General features: G+C 36.5%; 2 protein-coding genes and 1 long non-coding RNA gene across 4 annotated transcripts; 2 read left to right on the top strand and 1 right to left on the bottom strand.

Annotated features, from left to right (window-relative positions):
* Positions 1-1,268: 1,268 nt before the first annotated feature.
* On the top strand, positions 1,269-9,438 carry LOC110832936 (protein N-terminal asparagine amidohydrolase). The gene is given in 7 exon segments (XM_087341385.1): positions 1,269-1,432; positions 2,690-2,881; positions 3,849-3,911; positions 4,359-4,492; positions 4,494-4,542; positions 7,690-7,797; positions 8,804-9,438. Coding segments are annotated over 7 exon segments (714 nt in total). The 5' UTR covers positions 1,269-1,317; the 3' UTR covers positions 8,857-9,438.
* A 170-nt stretch (positions 9,439-9,608) lies between these two features.
* Positions 9,609-20,633, top strand: LOC147871058 (baculoviral IAP repeat-containing protein 5-like). Its single transcript, XM_087341386.1, has 7 exons — positions 9,609-9,737; positions 11,626-11,727; positions 11,832-11,941; positions 12,518-12,635; positions 12,911-12,961; positions 15,492-15,638; positions 18,864-20,633. The coding sequence occupies exons 2-7, from the start codon at positions 11,626-11,628 to the stop codon at positions 18,891-18,893; spliced, it is 558 nt and encodes a 185-aa protein (XP_087197512.1). The 5' UTR covers positions 9,609-9,737; the 3' UTR covers positions 18,894-20,633.
* Positions 20,634-20,822: 189 nt separating this feature from the next.
* On the bottom strand, positions 20,823-25,000 carry LOC147871059 (uncharacterized). Of its 2 annotated transcripts, XR_015532867.1 has the most exons (3): positions 24,929-25,000; positions 21,820-22,638; positions 20,823-21,203 (listed from the first exon to the last, which is right to left on the bottom strand). It is a non-coding gene; the product is annotated as an uncharacterized LOC147871059 (long non-coding RNA). The 2 variants fall into 2 exon arrangements; XR_015532866.1 differs by lacking the exon at positions 20,823-21,203 and having other exon boundaries at positions 21,325-22,638.
* Between the last annotated feature and the right edge of the window lie 1,211 nt (positions 25,001-26,211).

Consider the following 26,211-nt stretch of genomic DNA (forward strand, 5'->3'; position numbering starts at 1 on the left):
TTTAAAGGAACGAGAAGGTTGGTTGTCTTGTGCACTGAAAAAAAGTCGACGAAACTCCGCCCTAAGAGAAACCTTGCATAGGAATGGTTTTGCTTTGTACTGCAGACATCTGTTCTTGAAGACGACAAATTTGCGATAAAAACACATCCCACGAGATGTAATTTACACTCCAGTAAATGAATTCTGGTGTGTGTACTCAGGACACTTGTCAGTATACCAGCGCATTAATGGCCTGTGCTATTTAACCTAAAGCTGTGATATCAATGTAGTCACTGCAGATTGGATTCCTAAACCGAATGACCTCGTGGGGGGTGTACAGATTTTCAAACTCTGTATTCCTGAGACAATAATTTTACTAGAGATATTCAAATCCTCCATTTTATTGTGCGTAAGATTTTCACAAAGTAACGAAAATGGCTCCTCAAATATTCATTAAGCACTCTCAAAATTCGCAAAAATATCAATCGGTTTCCACCTCCAAGATTTCTAGGGCACTGGTAAATCCATAAAATTGAAAAAAAAAGTACTTAACGTTCAAAAACATATCAATAGATTTCTGCCCCCCCCCCCTTCCCCATAGTACACTGGCAATTAGGAGTTCCATAAAATTAATTCTAGACTCAACTATTAGTGGAAACACACTGACACACCTATCAATCAATTTAAGTACTACTACACTGCGTGCAAATACGTCCACTACAGCTACCTGAAAGCTAAATAGATACGCCATCTGTTGAACAATATTACAGCCTTCACGGTTTATCGGTGATTTGATTTTGCGAAGTTGGCCGCTCTGCAGGAAGCCATCTTGGATCGTAGTTCCGTTTCCAGCCGAGGTAGTGCGAATTTGCGGTCGGACCATAACATAACCTAAAGGTAGATTCCTTTCAGTTCAGAACCTTTTTCTCTATCTAAAATAGTACAATTAACAGTATTCAAAACCTTGATTTTGCCCATAGTTTTTTATGGGTTTGAAGGTTGATCTATAACACTAAGGGAGGAACGTGGACTGAGGGTGTTTGAGAACAGTGGCTGAGGAGAATATTTGGACCCAAATGGGATGAAATGCTAGGAGGCTGGAGAAAGTTCCACAAGGAGAAGAAATGGGCAGGGCATGTAGCCCCAATTTAAAAGACACACGGGGTTTTGGTAGGCAAACCAAATGGAAAGAGACAACCAGAAGATCTAGACGAGAATGGAATGGCATGGACTGGATTCATCTGGCTCAAGATTGGGACCAGTGGCAGGCCCTTGTGAACATGGTAATGAACCTTCAGGTTCTATAAAATGTTTGCAATTTCTTGAGTGACTGGGAAAATGTTGACTTCTCAGGAAGGACTCATCGTTTTGGAAGAGGAGGGCTATGTGACATGTCCTATGATGCTGCCAAAAGTACCTAATGGAGAAGTCCAGGAAGATTTTAAGGAGAATTGTAAGGAAATTCTTTATTGATGTATTTGGATTTAGAAAAGAGAACCATGATAGTGGCAGAACTTTCTTTTACAACATTATTGCCTCTGTAAGTGAATGATTCATAAAAGCATGAAAATATTTAGTGCTTTTCACAAGAGTGAATGAAGCAGCTCTCCATCATCCAATGTTCTTGTAGCGTATCAATCAGACTACAAATGTAACAGTGATTTAAGCGGCACTCATGGTTAAGGTCGATATTGCAGTTATTGTACAAAAGCTGTTCCTTTTAAGGTTCATCCATTCTCCCCCTCCTCATGGTGCTCTGTACTCTCAAAATGTCGGTGTTTACTCCAGTAAACTACCCTACATGGCTGGTAGCCCTAGAAGAATTAATTATAGGCCATAGTCAATGTTGGTTGAAACATAAAACCATGAAAATATGTACCAAATTTATATTTATGTTATCTTTTCAATTATCCTAACTTTTAAAGTTGTTTTCCTGTGATAGCATAATAGCATAGCAATTCAAGTAAAAGATTTTGTGAAACCATATCCATGTTGTGGTGTTTTCTTATGCATGCACATGCCATTGAAAATAGTTGACAGGATCTGCACAGATTGTTGAAGCTTGAGAAATTAGTCTTAACTTCATACAAGGCACATATTTATACATGCCAATAACTTCACTGTCATGAATATTCCTCTTAGTTATATGTCAGATTATTTTCTTCGTACACTGAGATTGAACTTCATGTAGATAATACGAAAAATCTGAGTTTTTGTTACATTGAATATTGTTCCAGTCAAGTGTGTTCTGGCATGCAGTATTCAACTTCTTCATTCATGGTTTATTTAATGATGCTTTCAGTTGTTCAGATTATATACTGTCAGATGACATTGACCTGGAGAGACTGAGGAAAATTATGAAGCACCTCTGTCAGGATAGCCTGCCTCTGGCTGAGATTTAAACTTGGGGTTATCATGAATATAGAGCAGAAGTACTAGCTGATTGACTGCATCATTCAGTGGCTCTCAGTAAAGCTGTTGCATAATATAATGTTATAATTTGTCGAACACTGAAAGTTGCTCATGTAGAATCAAACAGATTTCATCATTAAATTATTTGACTGTCACCCAGCTTGTTAACTTAATTCCTCTTATTGCCCACGTGATAATTAAATTCAGTTACATACTAGCAATGCTTTTTCACTCCCTGTTATATGTTATGGGCATTTCAGGAACATGAACTGTAGTCATTTTCTTTTCCATGTTGCAGGTAGAATGGTTCTAGTGCTGAGTGGCGTGCTACAGGAGGAGGTGCCTCCCAACACGCGGACCTTATTTCACAATCAACCATTTTATAAGGACTCGGCATCACAACTGCTTGCTATTCCTACAAAGGTGGTAGGATCTGTTGGCCTCCTCTATGTCCAGCAAAGGGAATTGGCAGTTACTGTACCCCATGACAGTATGTATCAGGCATTTAAGTGTGCATTGTAAGAATCCTCATAACTTTTATGCTTGAAAAGGATAGGCAGTTTGTGAGAATCAAGAAACAGAATGGGTACAAGTAGACATTATAAAATTCAATTTGAAATGTGCAACAAATTGTAGGATATATATTCATGTGTCTCTGAGTTTATGTTAGCCTGACTATGTCACAACACCCGTATGCTTCTTAGTAAGATTGTATTATTTGGAGCCAAGTGTGAATACGTAGACTTGGTTACGTTAATGGTGGCTTTTATTAACTGGCTATTCTTCCTTACACTTCAAATATGGATGTTTTGGTGGAAAGTAATGTTTTCTTTTATTTTAGTCCTGTTAATATCTGACTGAAGTCATTCAAATGTTTCTTCAGCCAGAGTATGACATATGATTCTTGAAGGATGTTGTGACTTTGAATGATAGAGGATGTTATGGTCTATTTTAAGACTTAATTAGTTAACTTCTCATAGATGTAAATTCACAAAGAACTTCTTTTGTTTTTGTAATTTATTGGTGTGTTTACTACTAAAACTTACTGAAATGCATTGTTTAAGTTAGACCATATTTTTCTGTCTGCCTGTCCACAATTAATGTTCACGAACTGCTGAACAGATTTGTCCAAAATGAAATATTGGGAAATTGTCTTAAAATTTGTCAGCACCTTTCAATTGTTGCTTGTTTCGGACAATATTAACAGGCACTTTGCACATGGTAGTGAGTGGATGTGGAATTCCTCATCCATTCACAATGGCCAAAGGTAAAATTATAGTCATCAGAATTGTTATGTTGTGTATATATTTCCTAACTTGTTTGTGATCAATTTCTTTGGTGGTTCTCTCATAGGTTTGATTACATGTATTTTTTCCATTGTTCATGGTCTATTCTTTGTTCAGTCAGTATTTTGAAAACTTGATTGTGCATACAAATTAAACTTTTCTCCTTTACAGAAAATGTAAATATTCTTGGGTCAGATGACGTCACAACATGCATCGTTGCTCTCCGTCATTCAGGTAAGTGTTTAAATTATAAGTTGCAGTAACTGTCATACTGCAGCACAACATATTAGACAGTATAATATGGAGTAAAATAGGCAGCGGAATTCACCATAAATCTGTCAGTGCCCGAAACATATTTATACTGATCTGAAAATCTGATGTATTGGAACCTGTCCTTTTTGAGATGAATCCAGTTCACATCCTGGTGAGACAGGTAGTAGATGCTGAGGAATAAATTAATGCTGTGCATTTCATTGTTTATGTAATTGTCTTTAGTTAGTGTATCTGGCACAGTCAATTTAGCAGAAACTTTATGTAGTTACAAATTGATACACCGTAACCAACATCCAGCTTCTCCTGTTGAGAATGCCTGTTTCTTCACCTGACCGCTCTTCATTCTTGGTCTTCCAGTATGTTGTCTTGAAGGCATAGTTAAAGAATGATGACTGGCTGTCATTACAGGATCAGGAGCTGTGGCAGTAGCGCATTTGGATGGTGCTGGAACAGATGAGGGTGTTATGAACGTGATTCATAGAGTCCAGGAATTAGCCTTGGGTTATCCTGAGGGACGTCTAGAATTGCAGTTCATTGGTGGTTTTTTCAGATAGCCATAATTATTCGGAAGGGTTGTTCCACAGTATCATGTGTAAGTCATTATTTATTTTCCTTTGGAACAGTTTCATAAGTGTTGCTTGCCATATACAGTCTGCTTTAGATTTTAAAGGCAAATTGTCAGTGATCACATTAACATATCCAAATTGAATGAAGTTCTTAACATGCTTCCTCCCATATGAAGCTATGCAGACATATAGAAGGCTGTATGAGGGTCACCCCAAAAATAATGCCTATCTTTTTAGGCACATTAAAATCCCTATAGAGAGCCTATTAGAATTACTGTAAATCCATTTGTATGTGTGACAACTTGAGGAAATCTGAACAGATTTTTTTAAAAATTTAGTATTGTGAATTTTAAAAAAAAAATTGTTGAGCAAGTTCAGTTTTGGTTTGAAGTGAACATTGATAATGATCACTGTATATTTTCTATGAAAGATGTGATTACAATTGAAATTTGTGGTTCTTATCACATTTTAAGCAGGGCGATGTGATAACATTTTTGATTGTGAAGTGATAAGATCCAATAGAGATGAAGTTGTATAGAGATGATGGTGATGTTTGTGTGCATACAATAGAAAGATTGGTACAAAGCTCGGGGTCCACAGCGGCCGTGTCATCTGAGGTGTGGGCCTTGTTCCGCTTGGTTGCTGGGACCGTGGGTTCGAATCCCACTCAAGCCATGGATGTTTTTCCGCGTTTTTTTGGTGTTGTGCTGTCCTGTGTACAGGTAGAGGCCTTGTGATGGGCCGATCCCTCTTCCAAGGAGTCCTACCGAATGTCTATAGATCAAGCCAACGAAAAGTTGGGACCTGCAGTGCTCAGGCACTTGAAGAACGGGTCGTTTCCAGTATCCCCAGTATCCAGGTACAAAGCTCAAATTGGTAACAACTTGGACCTGAATTATAATTAATATTAATTTTATCATTAAATAAACAGATCTGAAATATGTATATTACCTGATAGTGGTCATATGAAAGTCCAATGCATTGTAAATAATTCCTCTAAAGAAATTATAAGAGAGTTGTAATATTTTTAATCACTTTTTGTTTCTATGGCATAGAACTGAAACACAGACTTCTTTCTGTTTCTTTATTTCAGCATCTAAAACATAAAGAGAAGTGTTGGTAAATATCTGGTGGAACATTTCTTCAGCAAGTAGCATATAAATGTTACTGTTTAAAGAACGTGTTAAAATTGATTGCATTTATTTATGGTTTGGCTGTTTTTCTGATCAGATCAGTGTTGACTTTGTACCAGCCAATATATTACTTAATTCTCATGACTTTATCACTATAATTTCCTTAATTGCATAATAGTCCTTCATTTTTCTGACAGAATATGCTGAAATTATATAGATAAAGCTATGTTAGAACAGAATAGAGAAACAAATTTTCTTTTGACTTATAGGAAGAGAAGTTTAGTAAAACCACTAAAGGTACGGCCTAATACCTGACAGGATTATGATGATGGTGATTGATAACAATATTTTGTTCTGTTTCGGAGTTACTAGACTTTTTAGGGCTTAAATGCATTGTGACTGCCTTTTTTACCCCAGAAGGAAAACTGATTTCTTTTCATGTTTATGAACTTGACAGGAGGTCAGAAAGAGGGCCTCATGTTATCATTATGTACAATGCAACTGACTACATCATGATAGCCACGATTGTGCGTCAAGGAGAAAAGCAGGACAGTAGAAGTTAATGTACAGTGGAAGCATTATGTTATATAGAAAATGTGAGATCATGAAGTGTTGTTAGACTTTTATGTATTCCATCATAATATACTAGCCAAAGTACATGTTGGCTTGACTTTTTATTTATAAAATGCAGAACCACTCTTTTCAGTAATGAAATAACAGATTTTACATAAAATTGCAGAAGAAACTGGAAATACTGCATTAAAAGAATGAGGATCAGAAAAATAAAATTAATATGTCAGTTCAGTGAAGGGAATTAGTGACGTTGACCCCTAAAGTGTTCGAAGCTTTTTTTGATTTTGATTTTGGTGTATCCTGTAATTTGTTTTGTTTGCTGACGTGGTATGCCTCTAAATCATGATAGATCCAAATATCTTTTTATACTTATTTTGCTGATGCAGTATTAAATAATCCACTGATCTGTTAGGCAGTCAGTCATGTATGTGGCTCCAATGTGTGACATTCAGAAAGCCTTAATGTACTTAATTAAATGTAAGTGGTTGCATAATATATAAAGCAAAAATCTTATTTAAATATTTTGGAATATCTCGAGATATTCCAAAAGCAGGGAAACTTGTGAATTAGAAGAGTCTGAACGTTTTTTGTTCTTTAGGCAGTGTTCTGATTAACACAGGTACTTCCTTTCAGATAAAAGAAATTACTCACTACATGCCCAATATAGTTATGATCAAAATCACAAGTCCATATTTGATTTTACTAGTGTGGTCTACTAGGTTATGTCCCTGAAGATAAACATGATATGTTCAAAATTATGTGGAGTAACATATTATCTCCAGTTTCAAGGTAGAATATTGAAGTGATATATTATTCCAAAACCATACAACCATTTACAAGACTGCTCAGCATCCTAACCTAGAGGACCACAATCCACACTGTCACCACTCTGAAAACCTAAAGGTTCATACAAAAACTGCTGATTTAGCTGACTGAATTAATTGAAGAGTTTGCCCACAACAAAACTGCCCACAACAAAAATGTGTTATAAATACCAGATTAAGGAATCAAAGTTTGTATTATGTGATATTTAAGGTTCTCACAGTGGTGAGTATGAAGACGACTGTCTCCTGGGTTGTTGCACCACGTAATGTTGTAGACATTTACCAGTGTTCCAGAGGTACTTGCTGCCTCCATCATCAGGGTTGATCATTGTGATGATAAAAGCAGCAAGCACCTCTGAAACACTGATAAAATTCTAGCAGACTACATGGTGTAACAACCCAGAAGATCGCTCTCTTTGTACTTGTATTATCTTTGTTAAACCAGCGTCTGTGAACTCTGCTCAATCTTTAACTCCAATATTAGCCGTGCATCACAGCATACTCACTGTCCAGTTGACCATTCATCAGAGTAGTGTACCTCTAAACCATTAAACCCCAGGTACAAGGTTTGAAGTTCCCTTTTCTCCTACAATAGAGAATAAGTGGTTACTATTCAGACAGTCATATGTTATAATTGTTACAGATTCCTTCCATAAGCAGTTAGTAGAGATTGATTTGATGCTTGCCTGTGTGGGAGAACTGAACACTACAAATTGTGGTGGTATTCATTGGTCAATACTTTACGGAGTTGGTGAGTTGAACAGAAATAGTCCATCTTTTTTTATTGCTCATTATGTCCAGTTGCAGATAGTTAAATTACTTTCTCTTACGCTCAGCAGAATATAGGAATAATCAAAATCTTGGTAATACTCAAGTATATCCAAAGTACCAATAATAGAATCGTAAAAGTCCTTATTTTGCCATGAAGCATGGAATTTGGTGTTGCATCCTCTAAAATATGTGATAATAGGTAAGAGGCTCCAGGAAATGAAGAAAAGTGAAAACATTTGGATAATCAGTTCATACAAATGTCTTTGTTACTGTCTTTTTTACATTTTATAAGAAAGCACAGAATGTCTGTTCCCTTTTCTCATTTATATTGGAATTTTTAATCAAGTATGACCCAAAATGATATATTTTGTTCTTGTGTTTATATCAAGTCCGTTCAGTACAGTCCTTGACAAGCTAATAATAGTCACTAATCTCATCAAGAAATTCCACACTTTTTATGGAACCTGATGGTTCATTACACTGTTGCAAGAGCTTGTAATTGATCCCTGTTCTGAATCCCGTGAGTCCACTCCATATCCTCATGCCTTACTTTTCTGAGTTTCATTTTAATGGTATACTTACACCTACATCTTGGTCTCTCAGTGGTCTCTTCCCTTCAGATAACCAACTTATATTCTGTATGTGTTTCTCATAGCTCCCATCCATGCTACATGCCTTGCCACTCTCATCCTACCTGATTTGGTCATCCTAATAATACTTAGAGGAGATAAGACTGTCACTCTGAACTTCCTGTCTTGTAATGTTCATCATCACATATGTATTTTAAGAAGGGAGATTAATCATGTGATATAAAATTCCAGTCAGTGAAGAACTGATTTTGATTTTGCTATAATTTATATAACAATTAAATTGACACTTCGTCTACTTAAAGCAGGTTTTTGTACCCATTCTCTCAGTTGTGAGATATTATACCATCAGCTTGTAAATTCCTATGTTTTAAATATTAATGTTTAATTTTCTTTTAGATTTTGGATGTGTACGATTGTCAGCTGGGATTGTTACGAATTGGACCATTTAATTATGATCCTCTGTGAGGTGTTGACCTCTGGTTAGAGCAGACAGATGATTTCATTTTCCAGCATTTGTCCACAGCACCAGAAGTAGAGCCACCTCATTTTGTCATGCAGTAGAATGTGTATGTTTAGCTTAATTTAAAATATAGTGTATTTGAATTACGGCGGTATAAAGCAGTGATTATGGAGCCATCCACTTAGTTGTGAAGAGAATTTCTTTCCCAATACAAGACTGCATTCAGAAAATAAACAGATTATCAGAAGGACAAGTGAATCACATTGTATATCAGTTGTATTTATAATTTTTACTGTTTGCACATTCAAATTGTCATATGCCACACAGTTCAATTAAATTTCTCTTAATTTCTTTATACAACATTTTAATTGTTAATAGCAGAGTTTAAACTGTCTGAATTAGAAGACGTACGTCTTTGTACTCACCATCATGAGAACCTCAGACCTTACATTTGAATTTTATGTAGCAGAAATGACAGGAGCATTATCAAGTGATAATAAATCAAAGTACTGAAAGATTAAGCATTAGATATCTATAGACTAAGTAATAAAATAAGGATTACTAACTGGAATTAACCTTTATTCTATTGTAATAAGGGATTTGCTGCCAGCCAGACTTGAACTCCAAAGGTTAATATTTGAGTGATAGGCTATTGTAATATGAGGTTAGTTGGATCAAGTATGTAAGACATAACACACAGACCATAAAGATTAATAGCTTGTATTATGCTGACAGGTGCGGGCAACATTGAAGTACATCCAAGACCATCCATTCCCAGATCTGACAGTGTTCTGTGATAAGTGGCCACTCCACTACTGGAGGGATGAAAACAGTGGAACGTGGGTTCCGATACAATATCGAAACACTAGTGTAAGAAACTGGACAAATTATCACTTCTTTTAACTTTGTTCCTGTAATGCAAGAAAATATATGAACATAACCTTATTTGTAAGTTAAAGTTCTGTAGATCAGACTTTCAGATATCTTCCGCTTCTTTGTTCGCTTCAGTCTCCAGGATGGTATGAAAGGTAATTTCTCTCTTTAAATATTTATTTTAAAAGAGGATGGGTTGGTTTGTTTCACTGCCACCAAGACTAAGGATGCCGCCACCATACGCTTCCTGGACAAATATTTTAAAGGAAGCATTGCCTCATGATATCATTAAGACGGAGTTAATGAACAAACACAATTAAATCTCTTTTCTTTAGAATGGTTCGCCCAGCCGCAAACAAACCATGACGAAGGAACTTGTAATGTTGATGAGGGGGTTCGAGGTGTACAGTCTGAGCAGAATAAAGAAGCAACAGGGGAATGACTAGTTATATTTTAAAAGAATTTGCAACTTGGGACCACTTTCTTAATTAAAGAAATATCAATTATACACCTGAATTCATTATGTTGTTGATGATGGTATCATTGATTGGTAATTACCACACAACACTTCTTCTTTTTCAATATTCCACACAATGATGTTACTGTCATCAAGACCACCCAAAGATATCAGACATTCACTGTCACAGGGAAAGGCAACTGACTCCACATGAACCTTGTGGATGTCATATTTAGATACAAGCTGACTAGTCTCAAAGCTCCACAGGATGACAGGTGCCAGACCAATGAGTAGCAAAGAGTGAAAATGGAGGAAAATCAGCACCACATGAACTTGAAGGTGGACATCAACGTTCTTAGGTCCTGAAGATTGAGGTAGCATGTTCCTCTGAAACACTGGTATCCACCCACAAGTTCACGTGGCATTACAAGACATGAGGTGTAAAGTGTTAAGAGAAGGCACAAACATGCAACACATTTTATTTTTCAGTACATTCTGCTTCTTACGCTGGCCACACAGGTCTCATTCATAAGCAGTAAAGTGTTAATACTCTCCCTTAAACAATTCTCTCATCTCTCATACAAAATTCCCCCACTTTCTATGGGTTTCCTCAGTTACAGTAATTACTTTACTGAAAAAACCCTTTTATAGAAATTAGATCTAAATCATTAACGTCTTCGTCAACCATAATTCCTTAATATTTAAATATTCGGCAACAAATTAAATTTGTCTGCAATATAATAAAACAATCAGTTGGGAAATAAAGTAATTATACCCCACAGTTATACATATATAAACAATTTCAAACATCTTTTGCAGCCATAGCAACGGAACAGTTGAATTCACGAACTATTTCAATGACGCCAATTCATGAAATCTAAATAGGGAGGATTGTTTTAATCAGTGCCTAAGTAGATGATTCATAGCTATTACTACGTTATAACAGCAGAATTACACATAAGTGTCCCCTCTTAACCATACCATTTTCAAGGGTAAAGCGCTTTTCTTATTTTACATATATCTTTGAAAATAATCTCACACGCTTGTGTTGCGATGTTGGTAATAATGTGTACCGGGAGAGTTGTTTTGTTTTAACTTAACCGAAACTCAGCGGATACATAAACCTATTACTTACTGATTCTCAATTGTGTTATAACTTCAATACCGACGTATATATCACTATAATAATGGTGGAGTGTTATTTAAAATTCTCAGTGCCAGAGGCTTACAAGATACCTCCGACAAGAAAATTATAACCTATATGGTAGCTTCCGTAACGTCATTGGATTTCCAAAACGAACAAGAAATTAATAGGGCAATTGAAACTATTCATATAACGAACATGGTCAGTTAATGCTCCTGTAAGTAATTCTGGCTTGTTCTTAATATAAAATCCACGTTTTCCTTTTCCTTCATATAATGTTACAGATGGAGGTGCCTGACTTGGCGACATACATGCTTGAAGATGAACGCCTGGGAACGTTCAAAAGTTGGCCATTTAACGAAGATACTTCATGCAATGCCCGGAAGGTACAATATAAATATATTTCGTTGTAAACATATAAATTCCGGCCTGAATAAATATACAAACAAGTGTAGCAATGATTTGGAGGTGTGCTATTGCCTGCTTTTAGATGGCTGAGGCAGGTTATATTTTCTGCGGCTCGAAGGATGAACCTGACCTAGTTCAATGTCAAGTGTGCCTAAAGAAGCTGGATGGCTGGAAACAAGATGATGATCCCTGGTATGTGGAATTTTATTTTGAAAACTTGGTGAAAAGGGAATGCTGGTGATGTTTCAGAACATTTGTTATGGTACAGCTGGATGCCAGTTTTTTGTTTTCATGTTGTTGCACAAACAAATACTTTTAAAAATCAGAAGATCACAAAATGTACATTTTTAATTAAATCAGTTCAGTTCAGTGGCAGCCATAGGCCGCAACATCAGTTCATGACCACTTTGAGGGAGAGGGAGACTCCAGTTGGAGTATGGCACTGCCACTGCCCAACTCTAACTTTTTCTGCAAATGTCTGGCAGTTGTTTCCTTCTTGAGTTGAATTGTCTCAACCAAAGTACTAATATCACTTAAGCCACTTGCCCTTCCATGTTTTGGTGACATTGAAGACAGCCGTAAGAATGTAGTCAGCAACAGCTATACTAGTAGAACTGTCATTCTCTTATCTGATACCCTTCATAAGTGAAACAGGATCTCAGAAAAGACTGAAGCCATATTTAAAGTATGGATTTTATGGCAAAAATTTAAGTTAAAATAGGTATAATTCACAATGCAATATTTCCTAACGTTTCTTGCTCTTTCTAGGAATGAACACAAGACACATTCTTCCTCTTGCTTGTTCGTCAAGATTGGGAAGAAAGATGCCGACTTGACAGTCTATAATCATTTCGATTTGTCCCTTGAAAGGACCAAAAATATTATGGTTTGTATACTTTGTTTACTTCCTGCATGGCAAATTTGAAGCAGTTGCAAAGTTGAACTGTTTTACAGACTGCAATCAAGTGTATGTACTTTTTATCACATGCAAGGAATTCAGCACCAGAGCATGAATTTCTGCTGCTAACAGAGTCTGGCGGCAAGTACATCTATAACTTTGGTCTAAATGTTAAAAGAGAATAAGCAAATTCTTTGTAGTGTTCATTGGGACTGTGAAGTGCTTCTGTTTTTGACTAAGCAGTTTATAATCTGTTCTTTCAGAAAGCAGAGCATGCTGAGCAGCGAGCTGCCTTCATAGAAAAGGCTAAAGAAGTGAGGAGGAAGATAATTAAGTTACATGAATCAAAAAAGTAAAATTACGAGTCACAAGAGACAGATTTACAAAGGTTGAAATTCGGTAAACACGGGAAAGTAACTATTCTCTGTGCTTGAAATGAAATTTATTGCACCTGCCCTTACTTAAATCATTTACACATAACAAAATACTGTACAATTTTCTCTCTCTCTGTCACTTTTGTTTAAGTCAAACGTGCTGCTGACAGATCGGATATTCTGGCTTTATAACCGTGATCTAGCGTCATCAGTTTTTGTTGTATGTTGTCTGAATAAATACATGAACTTACACTGGAGGGGCCCAGTTCATATTAACGGGTCAGTTTTGAAATAAGTAGAGAAATTTTGAAGCACCTATGATCATGAATGATGGCAAAGCGTGCTGAAGTTATTCAACTTCTTTTTTTGAGAACGTTATCATCAGTTTGTAGGCCAAGAAATTTTGTCGTTCTGCTCGTTCAGTTGCTTTACATTTCTAGTAAGAGACGCTCCAGAAATACACAGTTAAAGCATGCCTAATAAGAGTATGATAATTATGCGGATTAAACATTTCTAGAGAAACAATACCAAGATAGATGTTAATGCCTGTTCTATCAGCAAATCATACAACAAGAATTGTTAAATGGTTTGCCTGAATAGAAGGTGAAATGTGCAGAATAATATATTATTTTTGAAAATGTTCCAAATATTTGGCATGAGAGTAAATTGATTTGCTAGTGAAAATTGTGTCTGAGTTGCATGTAAAAGGGCTAATAATAAATTAAATAATTTAATTTGTAAATTCTAAGTAATAATAACTCAGAGTAACTTAGTTAAGAAATTATTTGTGATACTTTCATTGCAATAATACTTCTTAGATAATGATAAAATTTGACTGTGAATCATGAACATAACCTGAGAAATTCCAGAAGCAGAGTACAAGTTTTTCTAACGATTTTTATAACTACCAAAATGTTGAAACATTCTCTGCATTGTTTAAATTATGTGTCTAGTCAGTCACTTTGTGTCATTTTATAATTTAAAATATTGGAAAAAATACTGTGATACCAATATTACGTGTTCCAACCTTAAACAAATGGCATTTTTAAGAAAGTTTCTTGTCCAGAAGTGGCCCATTAGACCTAACACAGTAAGTTTGTGGATGTCTGTTGTGCTTGGAACTGTGATTCCAGGAAATTTATGATATAATTTTCTCTGGCACTTATTAGTTGAACCAAGTTCATACTGAAGAATATGTTCAAAAGAAAATTGAATCATATAAGCACATAACATTTTATGTTAGAAACAGTTGCACGGCTGTGTGAATAATTTTAGTGGTAGTTGCTGTTAGTCCTTGGCAATGACTTGCAGTTACTGCAAGGAGCATTGGAAACAGTGCATATTCATAAATTGACATGTTTATTGATCACCCTTGTGTTTTTAATCCTCATCTTCTCTCACCAATTTATATTTGAAATGTTAGTCTACTATATTTGCTGTCGTGTTTCCGTATTGGTCTGAAGTGTAAGAACATTTTGTCCAGTTTTGCTTCTTAAGGTCATCTTAACAAATGTTTAGGTCAGTTTCTTTATAAACAGAATGAATTTGTTGAAATTTCTTTCGAGGCTCATAAATTTTATTTGTTATGTATAATAGATTACAGTTTTACATGAAAGTCTGCAGTTTTAAGTGGGATTTGTATTTCAGCAATCCTTTTTTACGTAAAACTGCTACCCATATTTCTAAGAAGAAAGGTTTTATGTACATATGCTTACTGGTTGTCCCATAAGTTCAACACCACAGGAGAGCTATGTTATTTGGCTGAATATGGAAAATGTAAAGACGAAGAATTGTCGTAAATCTTGTGTTTCCAATCTGAAATGCTGCAATTTTTTACCTAGGGCGAGCCGTTACTGTGCTACACTCTGCATTATCGATAGTAGAAAGTTATGACAGTGTTGCCACATTGACATGACAGCGAAAGGGGAATGTCTTCCCAGAGTAGGGAAATGCTGTAGTGAAGGAGACATGGATATTACAGGAAATACAAATGAATGAACTCAGTGGTGAAGTGTCATGTCAATGTAGCAACATTTCCGTAACTTTATTATTGATGATATAAAGAATGTTGCACCATAATGGCTTGTCATAGGTAAAAGATGCCAACACTTAAAATTGAAAACACATTATTTGCAACAACATTGTCATTATTTTTATTATTATTATTTATAGTTCTCCTATGGCCAAAGACTTATGGACACACTGTATTGAATCACAGTTCTTACAGACTGTTCTAGAGAAGTGTTGAGTGACAAGAGTGGGCATTAGTAAGATTGTAATAGTGTGGAATGTGTTTAAAATAAAATTTCCATTAGTTTTTAGATATCCAGGGTTTGTTTTATATTATTTTATATCTATGGAACAAAGCTCAGTAGAATCAATAGTTTCAGAGTTTTAATATTTGTTTTGTAGGGGGACAATTCTTCCTCTAATGTTGTTGTTTGAGAAATATTTACTTGTTTTCCTTTAGAGTAAACAATTGCTGCAGTATGTTAGAAGTTCACAAACGTTTCACACGTCCTTGCTGCCTTATCGTCAGGGCGATCGCAATAGTAAAGTTCTACCAGACTACACGGCGATACAACACAGAAGACAGTTATCTTCTTACATCTTACTGGTATGTTGAACATAGTCTGAAGTACATTTGTTGTTCACTGATAAAAGCTGAACATAATGTCACTTACCAGCTCCAGGCAAGAACTGTCACTGCATGTAAGTTTTTATTGTTTTATGGAGTGATGCTTGACTCGTATCGGGAAATCCACGAAGTTTTTGGCGGTGAGTCACGCAGTTCCAACCTGGAGCCGGGAAGTGACACGTACGTTCAGATTTATCAATAAACGCGCTTTACAAAATGGATAACGACTTGACTGTGCTGACGTCTTCGTATCATTCTCCCCCTCCCCGACTAATAACAGACAAAGCCCAACACCATTCTGAAATAAGAATCAACAATTTTCACTATTTCATCACAGACCAGAATATTTCCTTATCACTTTGTCGTCAAACATTTGTAGTTTACGTTAAAAACCTCGGGACAGGAGACAACAGGCAAAGCGATTGGTTAAATTATTTTTAACGTAGGCCGTATGTATTTCGAAAAGCAGGTAAGTCAATGATAATTTTGACCCAATTCTGAGTTCAAACGGATCTTATTTTCGAGTGTTTTATTTACCCTTACAAACACGCACAAAACAAAAAAAGAATATTTTTTTTGTACAGTACAGTCTAATTATGCCCCTCCATTCCCACTACGACAGACAGGGGAAGCAAATTAAGCTTAATTTTTTCTCCTGTAGGTTCATAAAAAACAAGATGTCAGTTTTAGGTTGGCATATAAATTTAACTGCTGTCTTTGAAATTTGAATGTTCACATTTGGGCTGAGATGAAAATAAATTGTTTACCGCTACTCCAATGTTCTAAGAAATGTAAAAAGCTTCTGGATAATTAGCACTGGAATTGAATGTGCCAAGAACGCAGGACCATGACACAAATGAAACATCGTTCTAACCGGCTGGACATTCATTAAAACAGAAATTCACAACCCGAGGCCCGCCGATATATCTTGCTCTCATCGTCATACTTTGTTGATGTCATCAGTATATGACAGGAAAAGCTGAATGAGGGACTTCTAGTCAATACCTAGAACGCGTCTTAATGATAAGCATTGGAGAAATGCACTGGAAAATCGCAACAGAAATTAAAACTTAAAAGTTGATTTTTGTTTGAAAAAACTTTAGTAGCCCCAATTTAGTACAAATTTCACGTTTCCATATCCCCGCAGCCTGAGAATTGATAAGAGGGGACCAAATATGATCCCAGGCCTGAGACCCTCATCTCATAATATTTAGTCTTTGTCTTAGAATAATAGTGGTTTCAAACTCCTGTACTATAGGAATTTAATACTAGGTAAATGGTTTAACAGTAAGCAACTTCAAAATATGGCCAGCACAACAACCCAGAAGACAGAAATCTTCAGCCTCTCCACTGTGAAAACCTCAAATCTTACATCAAATTTTTTACATTCTCCTGATCCTGTTCAGACTAATCTTTAGTGACTGATGTACCTCTTTCTACTGAACCCAGCTAAGTAGACTCTCCCCACTTTTTTACGTAGGGATGGAATGTGCAGTTTCTGAAATTGTGTGTTCTGTTCAGATTAATAGGTGACGTGCAAGTTTCAGAAACTCAGTACGACAGGAGAGAGTTAGGGGTGAATTAACTGTTTAACTGAAGAGTTACACTGAGTTCTGGCACGATACACAATATTTTATACGAGAAGGAAGTTTCAGCACTGGGTTCTCAAGTGCAGAGAAGAACCATTTAGAACCTTCTATTTGTACTTCATAAATTCATGGATTTGCTGAGAGCGATGTAAGTGAATTACTTTCATGAACTTAACTATTTGCGTTATCTCATGTACTGTGCTTTGTCGAGGGATACAAAACCAGAGATTCTGTATGACTGTCACTGTTTTCTGCATTTCACGAAATGGGAGAACTAACAATCAATATTCAAAATTTTGATAAAGTATAACTTTAAAAGTGGCTTATGGTCAGTTCGGTTACATCTTCGAAGATAATTCTTATGGTGCAGGAGCTACACGTGTATTAATACATCTATGAAGTTCGTGCGATTCCGTAAAAGTCTTCAGTTGGCAAAATAAAATATCCATATTATGTGATACATGCCATTACGATTGTAGAACAAAAGCATTTATTTCTAAAGACTTTGCCATATATTGACCAGTGGGACACAACTTGGGTTATGTTTTCTGAAAACCTTTTCCCAAACCTTTTCTACAAAGTGCTAGGCCAGTTTCAGGTTTAACGATGCCTATGAATCCCATGTTTCCATTCCTGATGGAAGTTTATTTCAAAATGGCTGTCTCTTCGCGTGTTTGACCACGCAGTCTCCTGAAATCTGTTGACGGAGTGAGTAAGGAGCTCCAAAAACTTCCCAGAAGGGACATTTCTTCATACTTGTTTGTGCAAGAGCCAGAAATCCCACGGAAATTCATTTAATTTTTGGTTTGTGTCTGTCTTACGTGTAGCAGAACCTCTCCGGATATATTTTTGTTGGGACAAAATATTTTTTGGAAATATTTTGCTAAAAGAGGGAAATATTGTCATGGGCGCGTGTCTCAAACAAGACGCGCTTATCTCTCCAAAGAAAGCTTGTGATTAAATTTATTTTTCTGACCTAAGCTAATGGCTTAATGAAATGTACCAAACGTCGCTAGCCAGAACACAACTCATTTGACAGCCTTTTAAAATAGTCATAACTTCTCCCTCCACTTTGATGTGATAAAATGTTTTACGTTATAATAGCGCGTTGGCCGGTGTTCTACGTGCATGAGTGAAAGAAAGATCACGTGGGAACTGTTCTCAAATATGGTGAGGCAATCGTGCGTCGTCAGACAGAACACTAAATAATAATAATAATAATCGTGCATTGAATTCCGATTGGGGGAATTTCTGTTAAGGTTGTCAGGAAACAAATTAGAAGCAACGACATTTCGGTGGAAGCTGTGTCCTTAGCTTCAAGCAGTTTCCCATTCTACACAAAGACATTGATATTTTTAGGTCAACACATTTTACGACTCACAAAGATATTTTTTAAGAAAATTGTTAAATTTTACATAAATGCACTGACATTCAAATTACATTTCTATTACATTTGTATTAAAAAATTATTATGGTAGAAGAGGCTTCCTTCGTGAGTTACATCATCTCATGTTTTCTGTACCTGTCAGTGAAATGTGATAAAATTTGTCTTGAGTGTAGTAAATACTGATGGACGATGAAAGATTATTTTCACTTTTAATATTTCAAATTGCAGGTACCAGGCGGCAGACTTGAATGTTTATAGATACGGAATTTCGACTTGTGTCATCGAGAACCTACCGAATGCAAGCGATTACGCCTACAAGCACAGAGACAAGAGAATCGTAAAGAAAAGGAGGAGAAAAGTAAAATAAATGTTAGATTGGGAAAATCAGCAGTTTGCAGTTGATTACAACCACGACGAACACATTAATTTTAATTACTTTCCTTGCGAAAATTATGTAGAAAACTAGGAATTGATGTAGGAGCTACATAAAGAAATATTGTTTGCAGGGAAGAAGGGAAATTTATTTCTTCTCGTTATTTTCTGTTCAAGAAGTCTTATTAAAATTAATTATTTTACAGACGTCTAATTTTATCTAAAATATTACCATCCATCAATACACAACAGTTTCACCTTACGTATTGTATTAAATGAATCCACTTGTGGCGACATGTTTCGAGTTACGAAACCGTCTTCATGGTATTAGGGGAAGATTCATGAACATCGTTTATAAAAACGTCATTATTAAGGCAACACACTGAGAATTTTGTATCAATTTCTGATCTACGTGTGATATTTAAAAAAAAGTTGCAAATGTACGTTTGGCTGAGTTGCCCCGACATACCGCGTAATTGTGCCATGTGCCTGAGGAAGAACCAACCTTTACAAATGCCGTGAAGAAACAGACGATGCTTCCAGTTAACAGATTATTTATTTATTCACGGTATTTTGTACGGTACTTTTAAGTATTTTAATGAATAAATACATAATATTACCACAAAATACACAAAACTAGGAACTCGAATTTAGTTAAGATACATACAGAGTAATGGAAACATCTGACAGCCCTAATCAAACGGGGAACTCAGAGCATGTTTCCGAGGTAGAATCAAATACAGAATCAGCTTAACAGATCATAAGCCGGGCATGAAAGAAGACTTTACGCCTTATAACTGCGTGGTACCTGGACAATACAGCACTAGAGAGTGTCATTAACCAAGACGTGGTTAACACAACACATCATTTATTCCCGCCCGAGTCCATTTTGTTAAAAGACTGCAGATTAATATCGAATTTAGACAATCGAAATCCTGGTGTTCTTGGACAGTGACTTCAGAAGAAATTAAGGCCCTTAGAATATTTGAAAGAAGGAAGATTAGAAAAATCCGTGGTCCCATAAAAGATGGAGAAACCTGGAAAAAAAACTCATAAGGAGATAGAGGATATCATATATTGTGAAATTTATAAAACCTCTGACAGATGACGTGGACATAAAGGAAGAAGGAATTTGCGATAGACCTCGTAAGAGATGTAGAGATGAGGCTGAAGAGGATTCGAAAATCGTGGGAATACGAAATTGGTAAAAAGTGGCTAAGGACCACCAAGAATGTAGGGAAAATGCACTGAAATCCAAGGTCCTCAACGACCCTAGGGCTTGAATCGAAGAAGAATGTTGTCGAATGTTCTTATCAGATTACTCTTATATATTAGAACGAAGGTATTGTTTTTTATATACCTTCGTTCTAATATATAAGAGTAATCTGATAAGAACATTTCAATAAATTGCATAACATTGGAAATGATTGTAATTCGAGTTTTAAATTTTACCAATCTAATTTATACCTAAGGACGGTTAAATATAACCGAAACATGTCGTAAGAGACGTTCCAATTTGTAAATCGATCATTCGATGCGGAACGTGAAGTGATATTTTAAATATTTTATATTTTATTATCTTATTAAAATTGTGATTTGACGGAAAATATTAAAATATTAACCTAATTCACAATATGACTCAAATATACTACCTTACATTGTAAAACAAAGATTTTAAGCCTTGATTTGTACATATATAACAGCTTTAACGAAATATTCTGAATATTAGACTTCTCATGCTAAAGAGAGTGTATTTCGCTTTTATAAATAACAATAACTTTTTAAACAAGGAGTATACACATTTCTTTTAAATTTAAGTAAATAATGCTATGAGATAAAGTCACATGTGAGACACTGCTAGTCGCTGAGTTGGTCGGGAGCATCCTGCATGCCGTGAGACATGAAGACACATTTTATTTTTATAAGAGCTGGTCAATGAACTCTGTCCAGTCTAATTCACACCTGATTAATGTTTCGAACGAAGCCTTCTCATTGGAGGCGAACTAGTGAATATTCTGATTAATAAGTGATTATTTATTTAACAACGCCGGACTTTGCTTCTATAGCCTGGGAAAAACCACGAAGAGATTCGTCATATTAGCAGGTCTCAGGGCAGAGGAAAGCCGCTAATGAATATTTGCTTATACATTCGGCTTTTGCTGTGTGTAAGCGAGCCATTTTTACTTCACTTAATTACTGGAAGGAAAAAAAGAAAATTAAGTTCACTAGAAAATAATTTGCAGGCGTGCCCTGGTAACTAACCTCGATTATTTAAATACGCGTCAATACAACACGTTTCGAAATAAAAGTTCACAACCATGTGTTACGTGTTTATTAATTAAACGACATGAAATACAGTCTTAATATACCTACATATATTTAATTGACGTTAGAGAAATAACGTATTCAAATGGCCAATATTGTTTTCTATTTCTAGTGCTTCGTCGAACAGAATGAAAGTTCCCAGACAAAACTGAATTTAATTTCTTTAGAGATGGGGGAGGAATGTAGAAAATTTCAGCTTCTTCATTACGTCACTTCAGACCTTTTTCCTCCCAACCATATTAAAAACAACTTTTAAACTGTCCTAGTTTCTTATGATTTTCACATCTTGAATATGCACAAATTTTATCTCGAAGTGCCTTCTCCGCTAGCGAAGGTTGGCGATCACATCACTTAACTTTCCACGATCCCCTGCTTGATGGATCAGCCGCACTTTGGATCCCGGTTCTTCCGTAACTCGGGGCCATGATTAATGTGAAGTAGATGTGATTTTCCTCGGGAATTGTAGTGCGTTGGTTTAAATACTTACCTTATGCACCGCAGTACTGTAGTCGCTTCGAATTCATTATTCCCTCCTACAGTATTCCAGTCAGAATCCGGGCTGAAGACTCATCTTCATCGCCTTCTCCTGGTACTAGTGATTACTTCTACATTTCACCAGGAATGTTTATTGACTTCCCAGTCTACATCCGTAGTGTTTTGTAACAAGAGAAAGTATTAATCATTAACCTTGAGTGCATTTGTACTGAATCTACCCGAAACTTAAAGCCACGCTGCCGTCTTCATTACTTCGCAAGTGGCCAGCTTCGGTGGTCGGTGTGTGGATCTGTTGGCGTTCTTGCATTGAAACTCTCCTTCCTTTGTCCTTGTATCACGTGATTAAAACAAATGATTCCATTACTGAGAGCATAAAATAATGTATCCGTTTAATGCCAGACAAGGGTCAGAGAAATACACTGGCCAATGACTTCAACTCTGACTCTCACCTTCACGTGGTCCATCCTGTTAAGCTGAGTAACTCACTTGAAGATTTGGTGAAAACCCCAGATAACAAACGAGAGTAAGGGGTTTACTGAGGTGCCTCGGATAATCTGAAAAGCAGCTTAGTTCGCCATGTGTTAATAGTGCAGGTTAATTCCTCAGGACCGCGACGAAACATTGGCGTCAACGTCCACGTCCCTAGTTAGTTGGGACATTGCATCTGATGTTGGACAGCGGCGGGATCAGTATCGAGCCAGGGCGAAAGGCGACTGACTCCTTTTCCGACCTGGTGTCGATAAGTTGAAGACACGGCCCGTATGGCTTGGTTCCAACACCGCGGGGCAGAAGAGAGAGTGGCCTCACTGCACTATGGACCACATGATCACCAAAACGAGATTAAAAGCCGATGAGGATTTTGTTTTGTCGAGCGACCCGACCGACGATGCTTTAAGTGAGACGCACTGGAGGAATTATGGTCATTTTAAATCTGATAATCATTGGGTTTATTTCTCAGGCAAAGCTGAAATCAGCCGCAACGGAGTCGCTATTGTGATGAGGCAGTAATTTCCTCGTCATGCCAGAATTTAATTGTGACCTTCGAGCAACAGAATGGTGTTTGACGTTCATCGTCTATATTCGGTGATTTCAACTTTGAAACTTTTCTGGGGGGAGGGGGAAAATGCCGTGACGCCGCCTCTGGACACGCCGAAATAAGGCACTACCTCTTATGCAACCCTTTTATGACTCCCTGTGTTTAAGTTTCAAACGAGCGTCGCTGTTAAGAGGACATAAATCACGCTTCTTTTTAGAGGACGTGTCCTGGACCGCAGACCGGCTCTCCTGATTCAGACTACCGGGTGTTATACCCTTACAGACTTCCGAAATGTCAGCGAGGGCTTCAGTTCACACTACAAAAACGCGCGTTTACATGTGATCATATTCGTTATAACAGGAACGGATTTGTTGTTCAGGAATTTACATCGAAACTTGTTCTTAGTAAGCTGTCCAACCCATAATTTTATGTTTTTCATGGAACTGTTTCATAAAAGGACCGCGTTTGAAGAAATGGGTTTTTAAAATTAAATTTGCTGTTATAAATGTCTGGCGAATTCAGTTTTGGTCAATTACGGACACATACAGTCTACTTTACGAAACACTCACGACGAACTTTCTGTAAATTTTTACACGACATGAAACGTCAACAATTTTCAATTCAGACATTTTTTTAGTTATCTAAAGTGTTTGAAGAAATATCACGTGTCCAGGTGTAAGATAGCCTAAGATTTTAAGGAACTTGTAATTTTATTTATTCATAACATAAAAAGGATGCTCTTGAGTAAAATTCAAAGCATTGCCGCTGTTGTAAACTGCCCTATCACCATTAAACCAGGTGTCAAAATGGCTATTAGTCTCACACTAACTTGTATTTGTAAATTAACTCTGTTCAAATGTAATTTAATTTCATTACTCTCTTATCTGCATTCACTTCTCGCTTTATCGATGGTCTGACACGCGGTAAAATATGACCCTATTAATAACTCTTCATAATCTGATGCAGTGATTATGATGATTTTTGTTGGGCCCAAAATGGAAGATTCCTCCGAAATGAAAATGGGACACGGTCGTCAACAACAGAGCTAATGGAGGTTATTCTGCAAAACAACCTGTTAATTAACAGCACACCAATCCGTATAAATAGGCAATGTTCCAGTCGAATGTAAGCCGAGGAATGTTGAAACCACATAATTTATTTCAGGAATATATATATATATATATATATATATATATATATATATATATTTATTGATCTTACCAACCAAAATAAGAATTTTGGTATCTCCATTATTCAGTTATAAAACACTTTCTTTTCTTGAATACTTTAGTTTTATAAGATTTTGAATGGACCAGAGGAACGCGCTCCTTTCGGAGCGCATTCTCTAATCTGATATTTCACTTCTTTACCACGCTGTTCTTGGTAAGTCAACTTTCTACGACCAACTCCACCCTTGCAAATGTTCGTCTTTTTTTCCCCTTCTGTTCTTGTTAAATAAGTTTTTCTACGTTATAGCTTCGCTCCCTGGTAATCACTTGACTCATTTCAGGGGTGTTAATGGCATGTAACTCCCGACAACTAGAAGCTTCCTTTATCGCTGAATATAATACTTTATTTATACACAATTTAATTATTTAAGAATAAATAAAGATGTGCAGATGATAATACTTGGCTTTAGCCACAAGACGATGATCTCAGACTTGTATTGGGTTTGCGGGCGGCTACCTCGAAAGTTTGTTGAAGAGTTCCCCCTCAACCTATTTAATGCGTAAGGTCCAGCAACATTATCTGCTGAGTGACAATGAACCATAGAGTCTAAACTAACTTTCTACATATTTCCGCCATAAATGTTGAAGTATGACACTTGGAACTACAACCAATTCACGACAGTTTATTGCCCTGGTGTAAAATCACAAGACTCATGTGAACCGAAGGTCCTCGGATGTCTTTGTCGTAAACAGTTAGGTATATGCCATGAACTAGAAGTAAACATCCCAGTATTACCCTCGAAACACAACAACAAGTTAGAATTTTGAAACGAAAATTAAAAAGAAATTCAGCCCAATAAAATAATATAAAAAACTAAATGGTATGATCAAATTACCTAAGCAGAAGATGTAATTTGGACCGTTACAGACTTCCACACGAAGCTCAACTTCTGATCCACATCCTTACACTGCTCACACACAGGGCGTTATTTGTTTACTCGGCATTGTTGTGTTCCACAACAATGCCGAGTAAACAAATAACGCTTCACAACAAAGAAATCAAAAACTATCAAGCCAGTCGCATTATCACTGCTCCAGAAGCAGCACATCGCCTCCGAACAGCGACATAAAACTATTCAGGAAATGAAGGAAAGTGAAAGAAGACGTTGCCAACACCAAAAAGGTAATCTGATACTAATAATAATATTCAACCAAAAAGAAACTAAAGTAACCCCCCTAAGGGGGTTACTTTAGTGCCTTACTCAAGATTTTAAAACACAGTTGAACAACCCTCCCCAAAACGTGGGTTGTTCAAGTGTTTAACACCCATTCGGGGGACTTAGTTTAGAGTCTTACTCAAGATTTTAAAACGTCTGACTGACCTAGAAAAGTTGTCCTCTGTACTACGACGTAAAAACTACAACATCAGACATATTTAAGAAATAAAGAAAAGTGAAGGAAGTCTTACATCGATAAACGTAGAAAAACGTATTCAATAAGAACAGAAGGGAAAAAAAGCAGACGAAGATTTGTAAGGGTGGGGTTGGACGTAGAAAGTTGAGTGACCAAGAACAGTTGGCCTCTGAACAGCGACGTAAAGAACTACATCATCTGACATTTTTAAGAAATAAAGAAAAGCGAAAGAAGAAATACATCGATAAACGTAGAAAAACGTATTCAACAAAAACAGAAGGGAAAAAATCAGACGAAGATTTGAAAGGGTGGGGTTGGACGTAGAAAGTTGAGTGACCAAAAACAGTTGGCCTCTGAACAGCGACGTAAAGAACTACATCATCTGACATTTTTAAGAAATAAAGAAAAGCGAAAGAAGAAATACATCGATAAACGTAGAAAAACGTATTCAACAAAAACAGAAGGGAAAAAATCAGACGAAGATTTGAAAGGGTGGGGTTGGACGTAGAAAGTTGAGTGACCAAAAACAGTTGGCCTCTGAACAGCGACGTAAAGAACTACATCATCTGACATTTTTAAGAAATAAAGAAAAGCGAAAGAAGAAATACATCGATAAACGTAGAAAAACGTATTCAACAAAAACAGAAGGGAAAAAATCAGACGAAGATTTGAAAGGGTGGGGTTGGACGTAGAAAGTTGAGTGACCAAAAACAGTTGGCCTCTGAACAGCGACGTAAAGAACTACATCATCTGACATTTTTAAGAA

This window comes from Zootermopsis nevadensis, unplaced genomic scaffold (assembly GCF_977971745.1).
Source record: "Zootermopsis nevadensis isolate Lab colony 2312 unplaced genomic scaffold, Znev_1.0 Znev_ptg000071l, whole genome shotgun sequence".
In the NCBI taxonomy this organism is placed as follows: Eukaryota; Metazoa; Arthropoda; class Insecta; order Blattodea; family Termopsidae; genus Zootermopsis; species Zootermopsis nevadensis.